The 25299-nt window shown below is 41.9% G+C and overlaps 1 protein-coding gene across 8 annotated transcripts in view; it reads left to right on the top strand.

Moving 5' to 3' along the window:
* RAF1 (Raf-1 proto-oncogene, serine/threonine kinase) overlaps positions 1-25299 on the top strand; it is a 71539-nt gene that overhangs the window by 42364 nt on the left and 3876 nt on the right. For 2 of the 8 annotated variants that reach the window (XM_034997363.1, XM_034997362.1), the window contains exons 2-13: positions 214-446; positions 4867-4979; positions 7194-7296; positions 7597-7754; positions 9065-9163; positions 10961-11114; positions 11939-11998; positions 14636-14663; positions 14772-14899; positions 15262-15379; positions 23326-23410; positions 24174-24350. In XM_034997363.1, the coding sequence (XP_034853254.1) occupies positions 240-446; positions 4867-4979; positions 7194-7296; positions 7597-7754; positions 9065-9163; positions 10961-11114; positions 11939-11998; positions 14636-14663; positions 14772-14899; positions 15262-15379; positions 23326-23410; positions 24174-24350 (1430 nt within the window). In that variant the 5' untranslated portion in view covers positions 214-239. Of the gene's footprint in view, positions 1-213; positions 447-4866; positions 4980-7193; positions 7297-7596; positions 7755-9064; positions 9164-10960; positions 11115-11938; positions 11999-14635; positions 14664-14771; positions 14900-15261; positions 15380-23325; positions 23411-24173; positions 24351-25299 lie in introns of those variants that run through there. The other 6 variants (XM_034997365.1, XM_034997364.1, XM_034997367.1 and 3 more) reach the window with 6 other exon arrangements.

The following is a 25299-nucleotide window of genomic DNA, read 5'->3' on the forward strand; positions in this document are numbered from 1 at the left end:
GATCTCTAGCCCTGATTTTGCTCATTTTTTAGTTGTCTATGAAATATTTTATGGAAATAGACTAATATAGAAGTTTTCTGATTTATTTAAGCAGAAGGTGTCACTTAAGAGAAAGTCCACATACTACTATTTTCTAAGTAGATACTGTGTTGTTGAGTTAGTTCCTTTTGTTCTAGAATTGTGTTTTTTTTTTTTTTTTTAAATCTTAATTAGGTTTAAGTATTGTGTAAGCTGCATCAATGGAGCACATACAGGGGGCCTGGAAGACGATCAGCAACGGTTTTGGATTCAAAGACACAGTGTTTGACGGCCCCAGCTGCATCTCCCCTACAATAGTTCAGCCGTTTGGCTTTCAGCGTCGGGCATCAGATGATGGCAAACTTACGGACTCGTCTAAGACAAGCAACACTATCCGTGTTTTCTTGCCAAACAAGCAAAGAACAGTGGTATGTAAATGTTTCCTTTCAGAAAATTTCGCGGTCCATCTGCCTATAAAAAAGCATTTTGGATAATTTTACTCACCTTGAAGATGGGCAAAATCTTCACTGTCACTTAGTGTCTTTATTAATTGGCTTTCCAGTTGTAGATTTTATTACTTTATATTGCTGTGTTCCTTCCACATCCCCTCCCCTACTTTCCTCCCACTCCTTGGCCTTCCTTTTATTATTACTCTTGCCTGGAATATCTTCTGCCACTTCATTCAAACAAATAGTATGTTTTTGTGGGGGGGTTTCTTTTTTTTTAAAGATTTTATTTATTTGACAGAGAGAGACACAGCGAGAGAGGGGAACACAAGCAGGGGGAGTGGAGAGGGAGAAGCAGGCTTCCTGCCGAGCAGGGAGCCCGATGCGGGGCTCGATCCCAGGACCCCGGAATTATGACCTGAGCCGAAGGCAGACGCTTAACGACTGAGCCACCCAGGCGCCCCGTGTTGGGGGGGTTTCTTGAAAAGACTTTTCTTTTGACGCTCCCTTAGACCTTTCCAGCTGATTTTTATGTATGTATGTGTTATGGATATTAAAATGCTTACTAAATTTTTTGGACATTACAGTCACATATATAGAAGAAAATAAAATTACCTAGAAAAAATTATTTTGGTAAATTTTGTAGGCCCCAGGCAAAGCTGAAGGTAGCTTAGAAAGTACAGCAACTTAGAAACTGCCTCTCAGTTTTCTGACATAGAATCCCAACTTTTCCAAGAAATTACTGCTCAAAACAGTTTCTTACTATTCTGGGTGGAAAAAACCCTACCTGGTTAAAACAGGAAAGTGAAGTTGTGCTAATTTTGCTTGGTGGAACATTTGGAAAAAACCTTTAGTTCAAAACTTCCACACCTCCTCCTTTCCCACCCCCATTTTTGAGTAAAATCAGTGCATTGTCTTTTTTTCTGTGTACCTATGTGAGACAAAGTTCTGAGGTTAGGAAGCTCGGTCCAGAATTTTCTGTTTGTTTCTGACAGTTCTGCTCTCCTCTCCCCAGTTTACTAATAAATTCCGTTGTACTTCTTTTGTGAACTTCAGGAGCCTCCCAGTTACAGTATTGTACATTTATGTACGTTTTGAACTGAAGGCAAAACTCAAAAGGTATTTAAATAGTTTGAGTAAATTTATTTTTGTTCCCCTTCCTAAAAATAAAAGTTTAATGGCTGGCAAAATAAATAGTAATAACCTCCTTATATTTCAACAGTGGCCTTTCATTTGCAAGATGATTTTTACCTACTATTGCTCATTAATTTTCTTTCTAACCTTAAATGGAGAACCCAGATGGGGAGTGTGAATGTAATGGGAAGCTGAAGACCATATAGTACTGCTTCAGGGTGTTACCGTGCCGGTCTTCCCTATTCTCTACTACCAGATTGCCTGAAAACTGGGAAACTTAGTTTGGCATAATGATTAAGTGTATGGGCCTTTAAGACAGCCAGGCCCCAATTTAAATCCCTGTATTGCCTTTTATTAGCTGTATCATCTAGACAAGTTACATAATATTTTGAGCCTCTGTTTCCTGACCTTAATGAAATGAGGCGCATGCTGAATACAGTAGCTAGTTTATAAGAAAGTGGTAGCTATGATTGAGTTTTTTCTACATCTGTGTAGCCCCTGACAGCTTTCGGTTTAGCACAGCTGGTGTTTGGAAACCAGTGATTTGGAAGCTTGATTCTCATACAGCTTATGAGAAGGCTCTAGCAGAGAAAGTTAGTTTCTCCTAATTCTTTGACCAGAGATGGACCATCACTCTCTGGAAGAACCGTCTTCTTTCAGCAGGCACCCATCTTTAGGGGACCACTGGAAGGAGTCACTTGCTGGTGGTCAGCATGATGAGTCAGCAGTTTCTAATCATCCCCAGGTTGTTTCACTGCTTGGAACCCAGAATGACTCTCATAATCACTTAGTGGGCTCCAGAAATTAGTCAGACTTAACTAATTTCAACATGTATCCATGGGGAGTTGTAGAGAGGAGAATGACTGAAAGGATACATATATGATTTAATTAATTGTAGAAGTATACTTGGTAGTTGATTGGAAAACAAACAACCTCTTTCTTGTCATTTTGTACGTGTGTGTGTCTGTCGCTGCCTGTTTACTGGATGGGTGATTGGACCGTAGCTGAGGACCATTAATTTACCATTAGAAATCACCTGACATGGGTTAAAATACAGATTCCTGGGCTTAATTCAAGATCAAGTGAATCAGAATCCTTGGATGTGTTGGAGTGGGGAGGCTGGGAATCTATATTTACAAAAGCTCCTTGGCTGATTCTAATGCCAGTCACATTTGGGAACCCCACTGGATTAGAGAATATTTAAACTGTCTAGCTCTTAGAGGCTATATGTCTTTTATTTATTTATTTATTTATTTTTAAAAGATTTTATTCATTTATTAGAGCAAGCATGAGCGGGGGTGGGGCGGGGCGCAGAGGGAGAAGCAGACTCCCTGCTGGGCAGGGAGCCCGACGTGGGACTCAGTCGCAGGACCCTGGGATCATGACCCTGAGCCAAAGGCAGACGCATAACTGACTGAGCCACCCACGTTCCTGAGTCTGTAACTTTTAATGAAGGTTAATGATAGAGCAGATAGCACTTTATATTTTTCAGAGCCCCATTACACAGTATTTGATGCAAGTAATGATTGTTAGTGTGTGTTTTACTCTTCATTGTCCTCATTCTTGGTGTCTTGTCTTCATAGTTCAGATCAGTATATCTCACTTTCACTTAGTTTTGTTTCTGAAAAGCTAGAAGTTAGTGGATCTTTCTAAGGGCATAACTGCTTCAAGAATTCTAAAATAAACTTGCTATGGAACATTTTAAATAAATACTTCAGACTTTTCAAATAGATCCAAGCACACACTCACCTTCCTCTGGGAAGGGACTGGGTCGGCCACTGTCCGCTCTCACACTTTCACTGAACACAGGAACTCCACTGAGAGCACTGCAGAAACCCCGCAGATCTACATTCTGTTCTCCTTACTGGCCAATCTGACTCTAGTTGCCTCACTTTTAATTAACTTTATTGGCTTTGAAAACAAAATGTATGGGGGGTGCCTGGGTGGTTTGGTTGGTTGAGCATCCGACTCCTGATTTTGGTTCAGGTCATGATCTCGGGGTTGTGCGATTGAGCCCTGTGTTGGGCTCAGTGCTGAGTGTGGAGCTTGCTTGGGATTCTCTCTCTCCCTCTGCCCCTCCCTCCCTCTCCTCTACCCCCTGTTGTGTGCGACTCTCTCTAAAAAATAAAATAAAAACAAAATATATGGGGCCTTTATCAAAACTCTTAAGGTTTTTTTTTCTTTTTTTTCTTATGTTAACCATACATTACATCATTAGTTTAAGGTCTTTTTTTTTTAAAGATTTTTTTTTTAAGACTTTATTCATTTATTTGACAGAGAGACACAGTGAGAGAGGGAACCACAAGCAGGGGGGAGTGGGAGAGGGAGAAGCAGGCTTCCCGCTGAGCAGGGAGCCCGATGTGGGGCTCGATCCCAGGAACCTGGGATCATGACCCGAGCCAAAGGCAGACGCCCAATGACTGAGCCACCCAGGTGCCCCGAGGTCTTTTTATATAGCTGCCATTATTAGCATCCCGAGTATTCACACTTCTACTAGGCCTCTGAGTGCCTGCCTAGCTTTTGAGGATTGGGTACAGGAGAATGTGGAGGGACATAAACTAAGGCTACCTGGAATGGTGTGCGCATTTATTTAAACTCGTGGTGTTTGTCTTTGTAGCAGGACAGGAGCTCTGTTTCCTCTTCTTGCTTGCCCTTACAGGTGTGAAGTGTATATGAAATGGAATTTTTCTTAGGAGGATAAACCATTTTGTTGAAAACAGGTTGAAATACAAATTTTGGCCAGAAAAACTCTTGTTTGCTTATAGAACAGATTGGTTTATTTTCCTTTCTGGTGGATGTTCATGCTTGCATGTACATTTCAGCGAGTTAAACAAATTAGAGCTGTGTCAAGAGAAGTTTGATCATTTTATCTCTCTCAGCCACTCCCCTCATGTTAATAGCTAGAGGCGTATCTTTTCACACTCATGCAACATATATAAACATACATGGGTTTCCCACCCTTTGAATAATCTGACTCTGTTATTGTGAAAAATATTTTCCCACAATTAACATATCATGGATACCCCTCTCTCTAGGTCATTATAAATAATATAGTAGTGGCAGTGACATATAAAGATACTCTAGGCTTTATTCAAGCACTCACCTATTGCTGGACATTCCAGGTATTTCCTGCATGTGTATGTATTTACCATTACAGACAATGCTGTCATAAATCTACATATATCCCTACAGAATGATGCATTTATTTCTGTGCTCACTAAGGGATGTGCAGCCTTTGTTGGTTCTAAAGATGGTCTTTTGTTTATAGGTCAATGTGCGGAATGGAATGAGCTTGCATGATTGCCTTATGAAAGCGCTCAAGGTGAGGGGCCTACAGCCGGAGTGCTGTGCCGTGTTCAGACTTCTCCATGAACATAAAGGGTAAGAGCTCAAAAGTCAGCTCCTTTTTCATACTAGTAAGGAGCTGATGGCTTCAAATAATAACAGTTCCCATTTCTTAAAAAGTATACTAGCTTCCTATAGAATATTATGTGTTTATATGCCCTTGTTCATAGACAACTCAGAAAAATAAAATACTAAGAACTTGAAATTATTGCTTGAACATTGCATTGAAAAAGGAATACATATTAGGTGTTGATAGTGTTCCATAGATGGAAACGGTAGTGTCAGGTGATGTGTTTCTTGAGAGCAAAAATTTTTGTGTTTCCTGGAATGCAGTGGAAGAATGGGTACTCAGAAAATGTTTGCATTTTTATAGTTAAAGAATCTTATCCTCAAGAGATTAACTCTTTTGTAATTCATTCATTTTTTTTTTTTAAGTTTTTATTTAAGTAATCTCTACACTCAGTGTGGGGCCTTGAACTCAGGACCCTGAGATCTAGAGTTACATGTTCTTCTGACTGAGCCAGCCAGACACCCCTTATTTATTCATTTTTTATACAGTTAATGTTTATTGAATCCCTGCAGTTGGGCAGACATAGGACTAAAAGATGCAGGAGATTTTCTGCTTCAAGGAAGATCCATAGTTAATCTTCTTTCTAATGGTGGTGGCAAGATAGAGGTATCCGATCAAAGGCTAGGAGTAATAACCCATAGCTTCCATACTTATCCATTATCTATTATTATCCCCCCCAATTTGGGGGAAGTAATCTTTACTTTCTTCTTGGAAAATGCTAGTTCTGTTACTGATCTTCAGCTTACATCTTTTCTGTTTCAAGGAGTTCCACAGTTTGAGAGAATAGCCTAGGGAATGAGTCAACTCAAAAGGGCCATCTTAAATTCCACTATGCTCTTCCTCTCAGCTTAGGAGGCAGTTTTTTGAAGTGCAGATCTTTGAAGCAGATGTCAGCTTTATCTGAATGTAGGCCCCAGGTTGGTCTCAAGCTAATCTGTAGTGCTCCTTAAGGACTAGAGGGATTCTGGGACAGTGAGGGGCTTGTCCACTCTCATCTAAGGCCACATTGGTTTAGAGCTACCGTCGCTTTTCTCTTGGACAGATAGCACCTGAAGACTGATGAGAACATAGGGCTGCCCCCCCCCCCTTTCTTTAGGGTAAAATAGTACTTTGGAGTCCTTGTATAGGGAATTATATTAAGGAATGGATTATTTGCTATTGGATAACCAGAAAAATGGCTGGAATAGGCTTCTGGTAAGCAAAGGGAGAAGTTTGAATTGTGCTATATATGTGTTGTTTTCTCCCTACTTTAGAATATTCTTCCTTCAGGAAGTGGGCCTGATGAACTAACAACACAAGACATGAGAAAGGAGTTTCTTTTTTTTTGAAGCTTTTTACTTCGTTGTATCTGTTTTTCTGTGTTGTCTAGGCATAGAAAGAATGGTGGCAGGGTAAATGTTAAGACAGTGAAGTCCACTATCAACTTATATTTATAGACCCTGCAAACAACTCTACATATGTGAGCCTATTATTAATAGAAAAGTGCATTTCATTTGCAATTCTTTTGTATTTATGTATCTGCCTGACTGAAGTAGGCTGCAGAAGATTAAATTTTGCTTTTACAGCAATATTTATACCCAATTTTAGGATTTTAGAATTTTTATAGGATTTTAATATCACAAAGTCCAATGTATTACATATTTACTTTATCGTGAGATCATTATAGTTCATTCTTTTAATACTTTTTTTTTTAAGAGAAAGGGAGGGGTGGGGCAGAAGGAGAGCGAAAGGAGAGAATCCCAAGCAGACTCCCTGCTGAGCACAGAGACTGACTTGGCTGGATCCCACAATCCCGAGATCATGACCTGAGCTGAAATCAAGAGTCCAGATGCGTAACCGGCTGAGCCATCCAGGAGCCCCGTTGTGTAGTTCGTTATTTTAAAATAACCTTTATTCTAAGAGCACAAGCTTTAGAGTCCAGCTGAGCTGGATTCCAACATAGGCCTTTACACTCACTGTGTGGCCTTGTTAGGGCCCCCATTCTCTCATTTTAAAGATGGGATAATAATGCATACTTGATAGGTTTGTTGTGTGAATTAAATAAGCTAGTGTTATATGGGATTAAGTTTTATGTTTATATAGTAAGAGATAAATGGTAGCCATTGTTGTTTATTGGCCTTGAACTCTTAGCTTGTTTAAACATTTCCCTTTTATATTATGTTTTTAAAAATCCCCTGCAGTAAAAAAGCACGTTTAGATTGGAATACTGATGCCGCCTCATTGATTGGAGAAGAACTTCAAGTAGATTTCCTGGATCACGTTCCCCTTACAACACACAACTTTGTAAGTTACAGAGTTCTTCTCTTTTTGTGGCATGTTGGGTGCTTTGGCTGGCATAATAGGACTTTCTCAGAGGTACGAGGCATATATATTGTTGGATTGTTCAAAACTGCCATTATGCCATTGTTTACAGTAAGGCAGTTTAGGTTTAATTAGCCACAGATAATACATGAATTTTACAAATGTTGGAAGTACGATTCTTCATTCTGTTTTAAGACCTCTTGGAGACCAAGACGGAAATTACTTTGTCTTTTGTTGTCTTTCATTTATTCAACATAATTTACACCTGTGTTCTTGTTCTAGGCACGGAAGACCTTCCTGAAGCTTGCCTTCTGTGACATCTGTCAGAAGTTCCTGCTAAATGGATTTCGTTGTCAGACTTGTGGCTACAAATTTCACGAGCACTGTAGCACCAAAGTACCTACTATGTGTGTGGACTGGAGTAATATCAGACAGCTCTTGTAAGGCATTGTTCTTATTTCAAAGAATATAAGTGGGTGGGAAGGTATAAACTCTTTTGAAGGTGCTTATTGTATATTTGACTGACAAGTCTGGGTTTTAGACTTATTAAATGAATTAGCATGATCTGGAAACCATCTCCTTTAGAAACATGACAGTTCTGAAGCCCGCGAGTTTTAGTGTGGCATAGCTCTCTAAAACTAGCAGGTTATAGGACTGTTATCTGTCAAATAGAGATTGATGTGCTGTGATTCAGTAAAGCAAAGAACAAAAGGATGTGAAAACCAAAGACTTTCTTGGCTATCCTCTCTCAGCAGTATCATCTATTCGGTTGCTAGTAAACACTACTCTTTATTTTGTTAAATATGCTAAACAGACCTTTGTTATTGAGAAGGGGCAGAAAGCATGGTTGGTGTTATTTTCTTCACCTCTAACTGGAGAAAACATTAGTTTTAAAGTGATGTAAAACTTCAGAAGATACTTGTGTTTAGTGAGGTTTAAGTTGAAACTACATGTTCCAAATTGCCTTTTAAGAACTGTTAATGGGGGTATGAAAAGTCAAAATTTTATCCCTTTTTGAGAGTCCTAGAAAAACAAAGGGAGTGTTGTCATTAAACCACGATGGGAATGCCTCTTTTGCTTTCCCGGCAGTCACATTGCTTTTGCTTGTGTAGCCTGAGTGGCACAGGCTTGGAGTTCGGCAGACATGGGTGAGAACCTTGGCGTTACCATTAACTAACTAATCACCGCTGAGCCTCAAGTGCACTCATCTGAAGAAAAGGGTAGAAAAGGTGCACTCATCTGAAGAAAACCCTCCTTGCAGGGTTCCCGTGAGGATTTAGTGAGGTAGCACCTGTGAAATTGCTGGGCACAAGTGTTCATCTCATTGAAAGAAGATGCCAGTTAATGCTAATCACTTTTATTTATGATTTTTGGTGCTGAATGACATTTTTCATATTCGGTCTTTTTATAAGTGTGTTTCCAAGACAGAATATTTCCAGAAAAGTTCTATGTGATTTAGCTTATCATGTACCCTGCGATAGTGTTAAAACTGGATACTGGACCAGTATTCTTTTTTTAGAAATGCACGCTAGAGCCTATATGTTCATTGGCAGGTCAGTATTGTTCACATTCTGTACTCATTCAAACCCAGTCATTTGGGTTGGTGGTCCCTTTTGCTCTGGGTAGCCTAAAATGGTCGAGCAAAATGTGACTAGAAGATGTTTAGTTTGAGTAGCTGTTAGCAAGAGTAGCAAGGCAAGGCAGTCTGACCCTGTAAAATTACTGCAATTCTTCCTCTGATTTCATGTAGATTGTTTCCAAATTCTACTATTGGTGATAGTGGGGTCCCAGCACTGCCTTCTTTGACAATGCGTCGGATGCGAGAGTCTGTTTCTCGGATGCCTGTTAGGTAATTTTTTTACTTACAGCTTTTCTTTGGAAAATTCTATTGGGGTGGGTGGGATTAAAAGCCTGAATACAAAAGACTGGAGTTCCTTTGCATTTCCTTCTCTCCCTGTGTAAACCCTTTACTATTGCGGGACTTAATACTGGTGTTAAAGCAAAATGTGGTCCTGTAGCTTTTACATTTTGGAAAGTGACTGTGACTGCAGTTTTCTTCTATTATCATAGCATGTCCCTTTATAGCTCATCACATTTTAAAGAGCTTCAGATTTTGCCTCCCTCCGTATGGTAGCAAGTTGTACCTCAAGGGAAGGGTCCCAAAACTATATACAATGATCCAATAAAAATAAAACTCCTAACTTTGGAATGCTAATTATGGCCTTGCATTGCTAAAAACCATGGTATTTAATAGACTGTGATCTTTAAAAAGAGTCGAATTAGATTTTTTAAATTTTCATAAAGATTTTATTTATTTATTTGAGAGAGAGAGAGCACAAGTGGGATGAGAGTCAGAAGGAGAAGCAGATTCCCCGCTGAGCAGGGAGCCCCCGATGTGGGACTCGATGCCGGGACTCCAGGATCATGACCTGAGTCGAAGGCAGACACTTAAGGACTGAGTCACCCAGGCGCCCTCAAATTAGATTTTTAATATGAATATCCTTTCTGATGTGCCTGTGAGTTTGGACATAACTTGTTTTTATTCTGATCTCCACCTTTAAAGTCAGAGCTTTGTTGAGTTCACTTGTCTTGTTCAGTGTTACATATGAATTTGGAACCTAAAATAAAATCTGCATCTTCGTCAAAATATCTGACTTGAATGTATATATAATTGAATAACATTTAATGACCTTTTAAAAACTACCATGGAAATTTTTAAAGGCAGCAGATCTCAGAACAAGGAATTTGTATTGAAATGATATCTGGATATACATTTGTGTATGACTTTTATTTTTCTTGATAATTTGAAAAGCAAGTCTGACCAAAATTTTACATGCTTCTGAAAATTTCATACTAGAAGATAAGCTTCTGAGGGCCTAAACATGCACTTACCTGAGAAGGCAATTTTTCAGGGCAGTAGAACAATTTCTCTTAGAAAAACTAGCCTTTTTTTCCTTGAATTCATGCATAGTGTTACTTGAATCTGAACAAAACTCAAAATAATCTGTAGAGCAAATAATGAAAATGTTATACTTACTGCATGTTCCCACTGTGGTTGATGGGGGAGTGGGGTTGGCTGGAAGAGGCCAGTGATTATTTCACAGTTGCGCATTGGCATCTTGAAAACTGAATTCACATTAACTGACTTTGAAAGCTGGTTAAGTGGGGAGAGGGTGCATAGTGGCTAAAATGCTGGCTTTTTTGCAGAGATGCTCAAATAGTCTGTCTTAAATCTAAGACTCTTCCTTCAAGCTCTCTAAATCAGTCTGGGCAAGTGCCAACTCGCTTGGTTGGTGGTAGCATGGTTGGCAAATGCTAATCTATTCTCTCCTAGAGATGGTCTGAAAATTTTGTATATTCTGTCAAGGTGATTTATTAAATAGAAGACAACTTAAAATGTATTGTTGTTTTCATGTGAATTCCAAGCACATGTATTCTTTCCTTTTTAAAAATTGGCATGCAAAAGCACCTAGACAGAAGAAATTTTTTAAGTGGTGCCTGTTGAAAGAAGGGAACATTTTGTCCAAGGTTTTAGTACAAGTAGGATTTGTCCCTGAGTATCTTAATGAAGTAAATAGTTGAAAGACTTCACTAGTGGGGAGGGCTGAGTGTCATTCATGGAGTTTTCTTTTTCCTCCTTGTCTAGTTCCCAGCACAGATACTCCACACCCCACGCCTTCACATTCAACTCCTCCAGCCCTTCCTCTGAAGGTTCCCTCTCCCAGAGGCAGAGGTCGACATCCACACCTAATGTCCACATGGTCAGCACCACCCTGCCTGTGGACAGCAGAATGATTGAGGTAATAGGGCCCCTTGTGGGTGGTGAGAAGTATCAGTTTGTTATTGGGGTGGGGTTGACTGTTGTGTCAGAGAGTTTTGGGTTTCTTTTTTTTAATTTATTTTTTATTTTATTTTTCTAAAGATTTTATTTATTTGACAGGCAAAGACAGTGAGAGAGGGAACACAAGCAGGGGAAGTGGGAGAGGGAGAAGCAGGCTTCCTGCCGAGCAGGGAGCCTGATGTGGGGCTCGATCCCAGAACGCTGGGATCGTGACCTGAGCCGAAGGGAGATGCTTAACGCCACCCAAGCGCCCCGAGTTTTGGGTTTCAAACCTGATAAAGAATGTTGCTGCATTTTCTCAGGACCCTGGATTTTGTGAATTTATTTTTTAACCATTATATCTGTACACTGGCTGGATAATCCGACTGGAATATCATTCAAGTGGAGAACTGAAATTTCCTGAAGAAATGTTATTAACATTTGAACTCGTTCTTTCCATTTTAGTTTTGAATAGGACTTGAGTGAACTAGTGAATGAGCTATATAAAGAGTAGTTTGGTGTGGGAAAGAAAATAATAGTGATGGAGAACTACAAGCCCTCTGAGAGACTCTTTAAGTGATTTTATTTAGAAATAGAAGGGTGGAGTCATTGGATTACTAAGCAGGTTATTTAGGGAGATGTAAAAGTACCCAAAGCTAGCGTTTTCAAACTGCTTTTTCTTTTCTTGGCTTTTTGGTGTGTTCTATTTGGTTTGCTTTCTAATTCATCTTTAATAACAACTGAATACACTTAAATACTTCCTTTGTTCTTTATTCTTCTTTATTTCTCATTGCTTTGGACTAGAATAACAGCCTGAATGCTTCTCCCAGGGCGTGGTCCAGACGATTTTGTTTGAGGGGAAGAGTAGGTATTCTTCTTCATGCCTTTGCTTTCTTGTAAATTAACAGGATTGCTAAGACTTGGACAGTAGCCTATCAAAAATGAAACAGTCACTAAGTTAAATTTTATATTTCTTGCCAGACTTGTTTTCCCGTTTTCTTTTTTGACAATAGAGTACATAGGAGTTTTAAAAAAAAAAAATGTGGGATTGCTGACAGGTGAAATAAATTCTCAAGTGAGATTTTGAGCCAAGGACATTAAAATGTTTTTAAAAAAATTAATTCCAACCAAAGACTAATGCTAGATTTATTTAGTTGGTGCTCAGAGCATCACTGTTGGTATTTATACCTCTTTTAGAAACAGGACATGTCTATTTGGTTGATATGCCCTGAAAATCTTTTGCTAAAAGCTTATCAGTGACAACTATGTTCTCCCTGCATCATGAATTGTCCTTGAAAAATCTCAGGGACACCTGCCACTTCAGGTACAACTGTATCTCAGACCTCACATCACTTTCAAAATGCCTGTCCTACCAGTCAGAGGTGGCAGGGACTCAACAAAAATGTTGGCTTCTGCATGTGGGCCTGAACTGGCCATTTGAGGGGGCACTTTGAATAGCACAAGATTATTGTGAGGAGGTCATGTGTATGCAAGGTATGAATTTTGTTACTTCTATCATGATTAATCCTGATAATAAAATGATATACTAGTGATTTCTGTTATATGATTTATTTCTGTGTAAACACCCTAATTATGAGAGGGGACATTAAAAGTGAAAATTCTTGAATTTTTATTAAAAAGTAACTAGCACTATTGTATTAATTCTTTCTAAGCCTAATTTAGAGGCAGAGCAAATTTTGATTTTTTTTAATCACATGATTCAGCTTTTTAAAGTATACATTCTTTGTTTAAACCATTTGTTGTTCTCTTTAATATTTAGATTACAAGATGATTGAAAAGTTCTTTCTAGGGCACCTGGATGGCTCAGTTGGTTAAGGGGCTGCCTTTGGCTCGGGTCATGATCCCAGGGTCCTGGGATCGAGTCCCCGCATCAGGCTCCCTGCTTGGCGGGGAGCCTCCTTCTCCCTCTCCCTCTGCCTGCCTCTCTGCCTACTTGTGCTGTCTCTTTGTCAAATAAATAAATAAATAAAATCTTAAAAAAAATTCTTTCTAGGATAAATCCAACTGTAGAAATTAGCTCAGAATAAAATACGAGGTATATAATGGATACAGGGCAGAAAATTACTGTGACATTAAGAAAAAAATCCTAGTGCATAGTAATATAATTCTGGTCAGTAAAAATACATTGTGCCATGCTTTGACTAAAAACAGAGTGGATTAGTTGGACAATAAAGCTATAGCTGCTGAATATTCTGTTGAAATTCACGTTATTTTTGGCCAGTGTTTTGTCTACCTGGCAGTCATCCTGTCTACTTAAAAATAGAGATTCCTGGGCTTCCCAGCTTCCCTCCCAGAAATACTTAATCAGTCCTAGTTGAGGGGAGGAGGAATCGGTATTCTTAAACACCTCTCCAGGTGATTCTAAAGACTGGCCAGGTTTGGGAACCCCAGGTCCAGGCTTTATTGCTTGGGTGGGGCTGCCAGGGGCAGCTTGGTTTATGATTCCTTTTATCTTGTAAAAATGTTATGGAGTGGAAACATTCCATTAATAGTTCTGTGAAAAAAGTATCTTTATTGTGGTTACACAAAGAAAACAGAGTTGGGGTTCCTAGAAAAATACCTTTTTGAGGATATGGAGGCCAAATGGTTTTATATAATAATTATTTCTATATTCCAAGTAAGGATTTATAAAATGGGAATTTAGGTCTTATGGAAGGCCTTGTGATTTAAACTGTTCTACCCAAACAGTTTCTAATAAGTTCTAAAGGTAGTCTTTGACTTCTCACCTAAGTAGAATGTAACTAATTTCAGAGCTTACCCATAAGGTCTCCAGGAGCATTTTGTGGTGAATGAGCTCAGGGCTGAGATCCATGCGTGATGGTTTTGGGTTCTATTTCTGCCACCTACTGGCTGTGTGATCCTGGTCAAATCTCTTTATCTGTTTATATATGTTTTCTTATATGTAAAATGTAGGTTTTGGACTGGGGGATTTATGGTCCTTCCAGCGTTTCATGATTTTAGGCTGGGGTACAGTAATGTAGTCATGGTGCTTTACCCTTATCCAATCCAACTTCTGGTCAATGTGCCCTGAATTCCTAGAAGAGTAAGAGTGAGCTTGCCACCTAATCCCCAAGTTCTGTTTTTGTTTCGTTTTGTTTGAGCCTCAGTGGAGCAAGATCCTCAATCATTGGAAAGATCTCAGCTGATAGTAACTTTGCTAGTGTTCCTGCAGGAGTGTCACTTTGCTATATGCATTGCTTTCTCCTGAGAAAAGGAATGTAGTTTCCATTCCAAGTGAATGTGGTATATGAAAAAGCTAACATCAGTTCTCCAAATAATTGGTGATAATCTTGGAGATAATTGGCTACTGACATTTGGTAAATTTAATCAAAGGAATGTTAGAATATATAATTAGACCTTTTGTATTTTAGAGGTTTTATAATCTACTTTGTTTCTGTAAATTCTCCTCCTCCCCTTTCCTTCCCCCAGAGAACATCTTTTCTGGTGCAGAGATTGACCAGCTTTCCTTTTCTATTTCAGGATGCAATTCGAAGCCACAGTGAATCAGGTACTTGTCCAAAGTTACTTAGCAAATAATAATGGGCTTTTTCTCTTTATGCTATGTATCTTCTGTTGGCTTATCCATGTGTGCATTCTGTTTGTCTTGTCTATTAAGCCTCACCTTCAGCCTTGTCCAGCAGCCCTAACAACCTGAGCCCAACAGGCTGGTCACAGCCCAAAACCCCTGTGCCAGCACAGAGAGAGCGGGCACCAGGATCTGGGACCCAGGAGAAAAACAAAATTGTGAGTATGGCTTACAGTACCTCCTGTGTGTGAGGATTTACTAAGAAAAACCTAGTCAGGATTGAGAGTACTTTTAATTGGGGTAGGGTGGGGGCTCTAATAAAAAAACACTTAATGAAGGGTATCATAAACATCAGTGCTGTTTTTGGCCTGCTCGTGTTGAAGAATTTGGTGGCTTGTTGTAAGGCAGGGCAGAACTAAAATGCTATTTTTTTCAAAATATCAAAATTGGAAGTACAGGTAGTGTCCACCTTTAAAAGATAGGAGAATGGGTGGATTTGGGTTGCTCTTTTCTCTGACACCCTCATTAAACAGAGCTTTACCATTGCATGGAGTGTGTTAATGATCTCTGCTGGTTTCAGAGGCCTCGTGGACAGAGAGATTCAAGCTATTACTGGGAAATAGAAGCCAGCGAAGTGATGCTGTCCACTCGGATTGGGTCAGGCTCCTTTGGCACGGTGTATAAGGGCAAGTGGCACGGTATGTTTGGGGCACGCCTTCTACCGCAAGGCCCACAGAGGGCCAAGGAGGGGGTCCTGTCGATTCACTGTGTTGTGCCGCTCGCGGTCATGCTCTCCAGGGACAACTGATTACATCTGAAGCTTGAACTTCATATCTCAGTGACATTTCACAGCATTGGTCTTAGATTCAGTGATGCTGTAATTGGTATGGTATGGTTTCCAGGTGAACCTAGAAATTGGTGAACAAGAGTTGAGCCCTCTAGTCAAGTGTCAGGAACTGATTAAATCTAGGCTGCACGGGGGATGTGCTTTCAAGTTCCTTAGATGAGTAAGAGTCCACTGCTATGAGGGGGGCATGGATTCTAAAACAGAAAGCTGGAAAAAACCTTAGAGATTGGCATGTAGAAAACTGAGGTCCCAAGAGGGGAACTAACATGCCCATGGTCAAACAGCTGGGCTTAGGAAAGCCTGGAGCCTCATGAAGCAGGTTCTCTTGCGCTGCCCTGGCTCGGTTGTGGGGAACCCCCATCAAGCAGGGAACGCACAGATTTCATTCTTGAATCTATGTGGAGTGTTAGTGTTCTTATTGTAATGGAAACACTTTGTCACTTGGAAGAAAGGTACAATTTTAAAATCTGTGGACACAGCTTATGTATTTTGGCAACATACTTAACATTTTTCCCTCAGATTTTTAATGCCTCTGGCTTTAGGATGTTAGCAAATATAGGGAACATTTGTTTGAAAATGCTCCATGTTCCCCAAAAGTTGTCCTTCTGAATTCACATTTTAATGAAGAAAAAAATAGCCTAAAGTGCCTAGCTATATTTCTAGTTTGGATGGTTTCATGTTTATCTTTATACATACAGGGGCAGAGATTGAGAGAAGTTAAGAACATCAAATGAACAGAGCATTAAAATCAAGGTGTTGAAAACTGAGAAACATCTCCAGTCTTCTGAGTACCTTATGTTAATAAATATATGGGTTTGCCACTTGTAGCTAGCTAATCGTCTGATAAATGTCTTGTTCTTTAAGGAAACTGGCGCAGGACTGAATATGTGATTCCTTTTCCTTTGAAGATTGTATCTAGTGTACTACCGGCCTGCCTCCCCGGGTCACAGAGAGTTTATGCTCTTGCAGGGTATTTCCCAAATAGATGTCATAAATGTCTTGGCAATTCCCTTAGAAAGGAAAACAATTAATTTTTTTTTTTTTTTTTTTTTTACTATTGAAGTATAGTTGACATACGGTGTTCATTTAGTTTCAAGTGTACAACATAATGATTTGACAGTCCTGGACATCATGCTCACCACACGGAGTGTAGCTGCCATCTCTGTCACCGTACAGTGTTATGGTATTATTGACTGTATTCCCAGTACTGTACTTTTAGTTCCTGTGACTTATTTCTTTTATAACTGGAGGTTTGTACCTCTTAATCCCCATCACCTGTTTGGCCCATCCCCCTACTCCTCTCCTCTCCGGCACCACCAGTTCTCTGTATTCGTGAGTCTGTTTCTGCCCTTTTTGTTGATTGTTCCCTTGTTTTATATTTTAGATTCCACATGTAAGTGAAACCATATGATATTTTTCTTTCACGGATTTATTTCACTTAGCATAATACCTTCTAAGTCCATCCATGTTGTTGCAAATGGCAAGATCTCTCTCTCTTTTTTTTATGACTGAGTAATATTCCATTGTGTATATATATCACATCTTTCTTTATTCATTTATGGATGGACACTTAAGTTGCTTCCATATCTTGGTTATTGTAAATAATGCTGCTGTGAATGTGGGGGCGCAGATATCTTTTCAAGTTAGCGTTTTCGTTTTCTTTGGGTAAACACCTAGCAGTATAGTTACTGGATCTTATGATAGTTCTATTTTTAATCTATTGAGGAACTTCTATACTGTTTTCCACAGTGTCTGCACCAATTTACATTCCTATAAACAGTGCACAGGGTTTCCTTTTATTCCACATCCTCTCCAGATCTTGTTATTTCTTGTCTTTGATACTAGCCATTCTGACAGGTGTGAGGTGATATCCCATTGTAGTTTTGAGTTTTTATCTACATTTCCCTGATAATTAGTGATATTGATCACCTTTTCATGTACCTGTTAGCCTTTTGTATTTCTTTGGAAAAATGTCTCTTTAGAACCTCTGTCCATTTTTAAATCAGATTGTCTTTGGTGTTGTGTGAGTTCTTCATATATTTTGGACATTAATCCCTTATTACATAAATCATTTGCCAATACCTTCTCCCATTCAGTAGGTTTTCTTTTTGTTTTTGTTGATGGTTTACTTGGCTGTGCAAACGCTTTTATTTTGGTATAGTCCCATGGAAAAAGAATGTAATCTTGTGGGATGAAGTGCTTGTATCTGAGACAAGGCTGTTAGTAATTATAGGAGGTAGAGCAGTACATATTGCTTTTAATGCTTCCATTAGGAGCACTTAATCATTTTTATAAAAGATTTATTTATTTTAGAGAGAGAGCAGGGAGGGGCAGAGGGGGAGAGAGAATCCCCAACAGACTCCGTGCTCAGCATGGAGCCTGATGTGGGGCTCAATCCCAGGACCCTGAGATCATGACCTGAGTTAGATGCTTAACCAACTGAGCCACCCAGGCGCCCCTGCACTTAATAATTTTTATACCACATTTTTAAAGCATCAGCTGAAAGCCAGTAGATGTGTAGTTAAGTGGTGCTCAAATTTAAGTTTCCTCTTCTTGAGCATTTTTATTTGGGGGGATTCATAATTTTTCAAAGCATTAGTTACATTTGCCACACTACTGCCTGTGAGCTTGTGTTTTCTCTTAATTCTGTAAGCTTTTGGACTATGGTAAGGGGATGTATTTGTTACAGTGTTACTTCCAGAAAGACTTCTGTTAGAATGTAGATAACATGTCTAATACTTTTTTTTTTTAAGATTTTATTTATTTATTTGACAGAGAGATAGAGCACAAGTAGGTGGAGCGGCAGGCAGAGGCAGAGGGAGAGGGAGAAGCAGGCTTCCCGCTGAGCAGGGAGCCTGACGCGGGGCTCGATCCCAGGACCCTGGGATCATGACCTGAGCCAGAGGCATCCACTGAGCCACCCAGGTGCCCCAAAAGATTTATTTATTTATTTAAGATTATTTATTTATTTATTTGACATAAAGAGACACAGCGAGAGAGGGAACACAAGCGGGGGGAGCGGGAGAGGGAGAAGCAGGCTCCCCACTGAGCAGGGAGCCCGACGCGGGGCTCGATCCCAGGACCCTGGGATCATGACCTGAGCCGCAGGCAGATGCTTAACGACTGAGCCACCCAGGTGCCCCAACATGTCTAATACTTTTAAGATTCTAGTTTTTTTTTAAGTTTCAAAAGTCAGAGGAACAAGGAGCAGTGGGCTTTTATGTCAGCCCCTCAGAAAGCAAGCCGTGGTCTGTGAATGAAATAAAACAAGAGGGCCAGGGAAACCATAATTTCTGGATTGTTTGTGCTATACTTCCTTCTTTGTGTGTTTTGTTGTTGTTGCTGTTTTTCTGGTTCCTGTATACAATAAAATGTTTATTCAGTTTCTTAAAAATTACAGTTGTGGTGGTGATTTAAAAAATTTTTGATTCTACCTAGGAACTGTGAAAGTAGACAGAGTCTCAGAGCAGCCAAGATGGAGGCCTCAGATCCATGAACTAAAGCTCACTTATTTCGTGTAAGAAGCTGTCCTTGGGCTTACACACAGAGCCTAAGTTTGGGATCTGATTTGCCAGCCTCTGCAGATGATAAACGATACAGTCAAAGGGATGCAGCCAGCAGTACTGATGCTACGTAGCCGGGGCTGTCACAGATGGCCTGAGGAGAAGACAGCAAAGCCCTCAGTCTTGGGCTGCGTTAGTGTTGAGGCCACCAGCCTCGTGGAGCCCATGTCCAGGTCCCCATCCCAGCCTAGCGCTGAGCTTTATAATTTTTGAATCAGTAAGAAGAGCCGGAGTGGTGTTCATTCTATTCTGTTCTAGAAAGCAGGGGTGTACCTAATAGGTTTTAGGTAACCCTAAATGTTTAAAACAGGAAATGGGTGTTTAAAAAAGGTAAAACATACCATATTTACCAACTGATAATAGCTCTTCCTTCTTCAGTGGTAGCTGAATGAGATACCAGTATCTTACCAAAAACATAAAATCAATAGGAATGTGTCATAACTCGTTTGTAGTACATTTGCCTCTGATTTCACTGTTAAGGGAAAGTAAGGAGCCCTGGTGTCAGGAAAAGTAACTACTTCCCGCAGTTGTTTTGAGCTACCCTCTATAACATGTTCCCTGGTCATTTACCTTGGTCATTTTACATATTACTTGCTAAAGGAAGGAAGTACCATCCTTTAGATGTTGCAAGATTGCCAACTATAAGGGTGTGTGGATAATTCCAGAAGGAAAAGAAATGTTAATACTATACAATTTTCTAGTCATCTTAGAAACATGTTCAAAAGAAAGAGATTAGCAATAAGCAGTATTACTAAATATCTGTTGCATGGAATGCTGGAGAGGTGGACTTGGGTGGTGTGCTTGGCCCTGAGGACTTCCACGGCAGGTTGGAGAACAGCCTTTGTTGGAGGTCCAGACCTGATTGTGTGCACCTGGGGGCCTCCAGCTGGGCACCGAGTCTCAGCTTCCCCGCCAGAAACGGACTCCTGACCTGTGCTGTGAGCGGCTGGGTCCCTAGTATTCCGTGTCAGCGGCTGTCCACACAGACCACGCCAGAACTTCGGACAGCTTGTCCATTCATAACAGCCCTTGCGGGCAGTTGCACCTTAGAATTCATTCATTTCTTTATCCGCTGTTTCCTGAACATTCTTCTAGTATCAAGCATTCTTCTAGGGGCTACGAGTGAAGCAGTGAACAAAACAGATAAAAATTCTTTCTCTTATGGGTTTTCTGTTCTGGTGGGGACAATAACTAAGCGAAGTAAAGTAGAAAGTGTGTAATAAGTGCTAAAGAGAAGAAAATGGAGGAAAGCTGGTATGGAATGTCAGGCCCCGTGCAGTTTTGGTGGGTTAATAGGGAAGGACTCTGCTGAGGAAGCAGCACTTGCATGATGCAAGCAGCACTTGCAGGGGCGGGCAGATACCTGAGGAAGCAGCAACAGGGGGTTTGAAGTGGTCCACTCGCCTGACTGTTTGAAAAGATGTTGGAAGTCAGATTATGCAAGACCTTCAGGAGGCTTGGGTGAGCCTTGGCCTGAAATTCAGAATACTGGGGAGCTTATTACCAGAGAACTCATTCTAGTTCGGGGCAGTCCTACCCGTACAAAACCGTTCGTTCTTTATAGGAGTCGAAATCCATTTTCCTATAATGTTTGCCCATTGCTCCTAGCAGATTGAATTCCTGTTACGGCAATGCTTGGAGTATTTGCATGAAAATGAAGGAATGCTATAGTATACAGTCTCTGGGTTTCAGTAAAAAATTGCATATAATCTGTTAACTACAAACCGTGAGCTGGCAGGCAGGATGGGTCCTTGTAGGCGCCATAGGGGCTCTTCTGTCTTTGGTTTGACCCTGTTCAGTCTTCCCACCAGTGACTTGTGTGAAGTCACAGGTAGAGACAGCAGATGACTTACACGGAGCCATAGTGCAGATTTGGGTAATAGAGTTTAGAAAGGTGAGAGAATTTGAACTGGCTCTGGTGATGGAACAAAGAGATTATGAACTCTGAGCAGGGAAAGTAAGTTCTGCTCACTCTGCCAAGAAGTAGAGGCCGGAGGTGGAGATGTTCGTCTGACTGCAAGGTCAGAGAGTCACTATAAGCGGGCTTTGGCTGCTGGTGAGTCTTCTGAGCTCTGAGGTTACATTATGATCAGGTCCAAAATGGGTGACACAGAAGGTGAGTTTGGTGACAACTGAAGTGCGCCCCTGCGAGAGCTGTAAAAAGGGAAAGGTCCCAAGGAGCACCCCCTCCTGAGGGCCCATCCAGCATCTCCCCAAGCCTTCCTCTACCCACCCTGGCCTATCCCTTTAAAACCCTGCCTAGTGCCTGGGCCACCAGCATTGTCCTTTCCTGGCCCCACCCTCAGCCATATCAGACCAGCCCACCTTCCTGGGGTTTCTTGCCTCCAGCCTTCCTTTCTGTCACTAGTGTCACTGCTGTTGCCTGTATCTTGTCTGCAGATGCGAGGCTCTTGGGGCAAGACTCCTCCCTGGCCTCTGTCCTAGTCTGCAGGGGCCCAGATCACACACTAGAGTTCCCTAAACATACTCATGTTTTTTTTCATCCCCCTTTCCTTCCCTTTATTCCTGGTGTATCTAGTTTGGGACAGCCTGTCCCATTTAGTTAAATCCTTCCCTTGGCTTATATCCTGTTTGTTTCAGAAAACCTTTCTACATCCTCTCTGCAAACAGATTTACTCTCCTGTCTTACTCTCCTGTCACCTGCCCCCAGCATTCTCATCTTGGCTCAGACTGCTCCAGAATGAGCAATTCTGCAGGAGACTCTTATCCTCCTCCTCAGTCATAAGGAACTTTAGGTGGGGCTGCATGGTTTACCAGCTCTGTCTTCCTGGATAGAGGGCAGCTCTGGGCCCTCGGTAAACCCATGTGCTAGTGAATAGGATGAGCTCCTGCTATTAAGTGGGGACTTCAGCTTCAGATGATAAAACCAGAGACCACAGGGCAACAGTTTGGGACCTGTCCTAAGAACCATCTCTTTACCAGTTCTCAAGTGAAGTGAGGAATGTTCCCACGGAGGCTGCTTGCAAGGGGGCCCTGCCGAGGGGGCGTGTTTGGTAAGTGGGGGAATTCTGTTACCTCCGAGGTGCCATCAGCCAGCTCCTACTTTGTTTGATCCTCAGAAGTCTGTGTTCTAGTAAAATTCATTTGCCAAGAAAATCTGAGGTCCTTATAGGGCTTTGTGTCATTTATTATAATTACTATGCTAAATACAGCATAGAAACACTTCAGAAAGTGTAGCACACGTAAAGTAGACTCGATCTCTGGATGTTTCTGAGGTTATGTAAAGAGGCTCGCAGTGTGGCACAGTCTGTGGTCAGTGTGGAAGTTAGAAGGTCAGCCACTGGAGTCAGACTGGGGTTCTGATCCCGGCTCCGGCACTTCTGGTTTGAGGCTGTATGACCTTGGATGGGGACTGAGCTTCTGTGTTGCTTGTGAACTGAGGGTGACATGACGGCCCTTATGTCATAGGGCAGCTAGGAGGCCTGAAGGCGACAGTGCCGGCGAGGACACACGCCGTCCCAGGGCACAGTCAGCAGGCGGTGTGGATCACTAGGGTTAGAGCTTCATGGTATTAAAGGCAAAGCAGCTTAATGAAGTTGTATAAGGCACCATCTCAGGGCTCACTAAAATGTGGCTGCTGAGGGGCGCCTGGGTGGCTCAGACGGTTAAACATCTGCCTTCGGCTCAGGTCCTGATCCCAGGGTTCTGGGATCGAGCCCCGCAGCGAGCTCCTCGCTCAGCAGAGAGCCTGCTGCTCCCTCTCCCTCTGCCTGCTGCTCTGCCTACTTGTGCTCTCTCTCGCTGTCAAATAAAATCTTAAAAAAAAAAAAAAAAAAATCCATTGGAACCAAAAAAGAAAAAAAAACGTGGCTGCTGAGTTTGGTATCACCTGCTTGCTAAATGGCCGGTCTCCTGGCCCAAAAGACGCTGTGTCTGCTGGCCCCCTCTGTGTCTGCCCAACACTGCCTCCCTCACAGTTCTGGCTTCGACCCTTCAGACGTGTGACCTCGCCGCTGGGGAGGCCAGGCTTCATAGGAAGAGTTGAAGCCAAACCTGTTCAAGGCCTGTGTGGTGTTATTTAAAGGATAGTAGTAGAACATATTTAACTTTTTTCAGCCACTTGGGCAATTTAGAAATTTGTGTATTTGTTCTTTATGTGCAGGTACGTGATATCTGAATAAGTGATTCGCTATCTTTCTCAAAACTAGGGTATGTGAAAAACAACAAAATAAGGTCATTCAACTGATTGCACTGACTACAAACTAATTTGCAGGAGATGTTGCAGTAAAAATCCTAAAGGTTGTCGACCCCACACCAGAGCAGTTCCAGGCCTTCAGGAACGAGGTGGCTGTCCTCCGGTGAGTAGGGCGCCAGCCTGTCCAGCCTCCCCGGAGTGGCAGGGGTGGGCGCGGCTGGTGGGGCACGGGCATGCAGGGCATGTGCACGGGTCTCCGAGGGCCCACGGCTGGGACTGGTGCTTAGTGTTCACTGTGGAGTCCTGTGGCTGGAACTCTTTCCTTACAAGTGAAAGGGTGTGGAAGGTTTCCTTCCAGCTCACCTGGTTGTCACATCTCTAGAAGCCGCCTGTGATGAGCACACCCCCCTTCCACTCCTCCAGGCCTGTGGGCACACTACGCTCAACAGAAGAGCGGTTCTTCTCTGGGTTTTGGTTTGAGATAGGGAGAAACAGGTTCTCTTTTCGCATTTATTTCCAAGAGCTCTTTTTATGGCCAGTTTGCCTTATTCTGGACTTCAAAACCTTCAGCTTCTAAGTCCTTGAGTCATTATTTAGACTTGTAAGAATAAGGTGAATAATGGTGGATCCCACAGATCTGGGGTCCCGTGACCCCTGTGGGAGGAATCACGAGTGCAAGTTGATTGGAGAGAGTGTCCTCTCTCTGAAGGCCAGCACTGAGGCGAATAACAGTGGGGTTCCTTGTCACAACACCAACTTGATGATCAGCAATCCTGCGTGTTTGCTTTGCCAGCCACCCAGATTGTAAGCACGGTGGCGTCAGGGACACATAGGATCCGGCGTCAGTGGGAAAGCAGGGTAGATCTCTCTGTTCTGCAGCAACTGAAGAATCGGGGCCTTTTTTCTCTTCCCCCCACCCCCTCCAGCAAAACACGGCACGTGAACATCCTGCTCTTCATGGGGTACATGACGAAGGATAACCTGGCGATTGTGACCCAGTGGTGCGAAGGCAGCAGCCTCTACAAACACCTGCATGTCCAGGAGACTAAATTCCAGATGTTCCAGTTGATTGACATCGCCCGCCAGACTGCTCAGGGAATGGAGTGAGTAGATGGCTTGACGACTGGAGAGTCTGGGGTCCAGGCATCAACTTGCCCTCCATCGGGACCTGGGTTAGGAGAAAGCCAAGTCTGCTAAGTGGTGGGCTGAGGGAGGGAGAACTCCAGGTTCCTCGCCCAGGCTGAGGCCACCTGCCGTGGGGCTTAGATTCAGGTCGGAGCCACTGCCCTCAGAATTCACCCAGATGCCGAAGAGTGTAGTGTGGCCTCCAGACCTGCTTGGACAGCCGTGGCACTGGCCTCTGCAGGAATGTGTGCTCTGAGCCGTGGCCCACCAGCACGTGTGCTTGTTCCACAGGAGGGGCTGGTTTTGGATAATTCATTTTCCTTTTGGAGAATGCCCGAGTCATCCCTAGCACGTGCACGGAACACCACCCGTTTGAGTCTCTGTGCTTGAACACGTTTCTCTGTGAAAGGGGTGTGTGTGATGTGGTGTGTGTGTGAGTCACACTTCTCCTCTGCGGTACCTCTTACGTGGAAGAGCGGCAATTCCTCATAGCCCGAGCTGTGCTTGCAAGTGCTATGTAAAATCTCAACATTCTACTTTTAAAATTCATACGGAATTTACATTCTATACATTTTAAGAAATAAACTAGCCAGGGGCGCCTGGGTGGGTCAGTCAGTTAAGTGTCTGCCTTCAGGTCATGATCCCATCGAGGCTCCTTGCTTAGCGAGGAGCCTGCTTCTCTTCTCCCTCTGTCCCTGCTCTCTATCTCAAATAAAATCTTAAAAAAAAAAAAAAATAGAATTACTTTTTAGAAAAAATTACGGCTATAATCCACATATTATAAAATTCACCCTTTAAACGCATACAACTTAATGGTTTTTAGTACATTCACAGAGTTGTGCAGACGTCACCGCTGTCTAATTGTAGAACATTTGTCATGATAGAAGATGAGGTTGGGGCATCTGGGTGGCTTCATTGGTTGAGCGT

The sequence above is a fragment of the Mirounga leonina genome, unplaced genomic scaffold, assembly GCF_011800145.1.
Source record: "Mirounga leonina isolate KUSES-001 unplaced genomic scaffold, KU_Mleo_1.0 Mir_94, whole genome shotgun sequence".
NCBI classification, from domain to species: domain Eukaryota; kingdom Metazoa; phylum Chordata; class Mammalia; order Carnivora; family Phocidae; genus Mirounga; species Mirounga leonina.